We start from the raw sequence: 1,190 nt of genomic DNA on the forward strand, positions 1-1,190 counted from the left end.
ACACATAAAAGCACCCACTACACTCTCTGAGTGGTTGGCGTTAGGAAGGGCATCCAGCTGTAGAAACTCTGCCAAATTAGACTGGAGCCTGGTGTTGCCATCCGGTTTCACCAGTCCTCAGTCAAATCGTCCAACCCATGCTAGCATGGAGAGCGGACGTTAAACGATGATGATGATGATGATATATATATTGCCTGTGGATAATACAGGTAGTACAGGTGTTTGTCTCCCACCATTGCTTGACAACCGATGCTGGTGTGTTTACGCCCCCGTAAGCTAGCCGTTCGGCAAAAGAGACCGATAGAATAAGTACTAGGCTTACAAAGAATAAGTCCTGGGGGTCGATTTGCTTGACTATAAAGGCGGTGCTGAAACATGTAAAGAGAGAGTAAAAGAGAGAATATATAATGGTATAAAGATGACTTACGAGCACTCAAAGCTATGGCAACGATAAATCGCAATGCCATTTTTCGAACCTGGAAATAGAGAAAGAAGAGAACTTATATAAGATATCAGCATACAAATGCATAAGTATATATGTTATACACACACACACACACACACACACGTGCATACATACATATACACTCACATTCATATATACACACATACATACACACGTGCACAATCACACAAAAACACACTCATATATACATACATACACACACATACACACACACATATACACACATACGTACACACACACACATGCACACTCACACATACATACACACACACGCATATATACACACGTACTCACATATGCACACATACATACACACACACATACACACTCACACATACACACACATGCACGCTCACATATACACGTATATACACTCACCCACACACACACACAAAGACACTCACATACACACACATGCATACACACACACACATATACACATACATACACCTCTCACATATACACATATACACACACACATTAAGGCAGTGAGCTGGCAGAAACGTTAGCACGCCGGGCGAAATGCTTAGCGGTATTTCGTCTGCCGCTACGTTCTGAGTTCAAATTCCGCCGAGGTCGATTTTGCCTTTCATCCTTTAGGGGTCGATTAAAAAAGTACCAGTTACGCACTGGGGTCGATATAATCGACTTAATCCGTTTGTCTGTCCTTGTTTGTCCCCCTCTGTGTGTAGCCCCTTGTGGGCAGTAAAAAAAAATAACACAC

The 1,190-nt window shown here is 42.5% G+C and overlaps 1 protein-coding gene across 1 annotated transcript in view; it reads right to left on the reverse strand.

Annotated features, from left to right (window-relative positions):
- Positions 1-546, reverse strand: part of LOC106881862 (trithorax group protein osa) — a 6,271-nt gene extending 5,725 nt beyond the window's left edge. Inside the window, exon 1 of the mRNA XM_052978277.1 lies at positions 428-546. Coding sequence (XP_052834237.1) covers positions 428-467 — 40 coding nt within the window. The 5' untranslated portion in view covers positions 468-546. The remainder of the gene's footprint in view (positions 1-427) is intronic.
- Positions 547-1,190: the final 644 nt, after the last annotated feature.

This window comes from Octopus bimaculoides, unplaced genomic scaffold (genome assembly GCF_001194135.2).
Source record: "Octopus bimaculoides isolate UCB-OBI-ISO-001 unplaced genomic scaffold, ASM119413v2 Scaffold_175499, whole genome shotgun sequence".
In the NCBI taxonomy this organism is placed as follows: domain Eukaryota; kingdom Metazoa; phylum Mollusca; class Cephalopoda; order Octopoda; family Octopodidae; genus Octopus; species Octopus bimaculoides.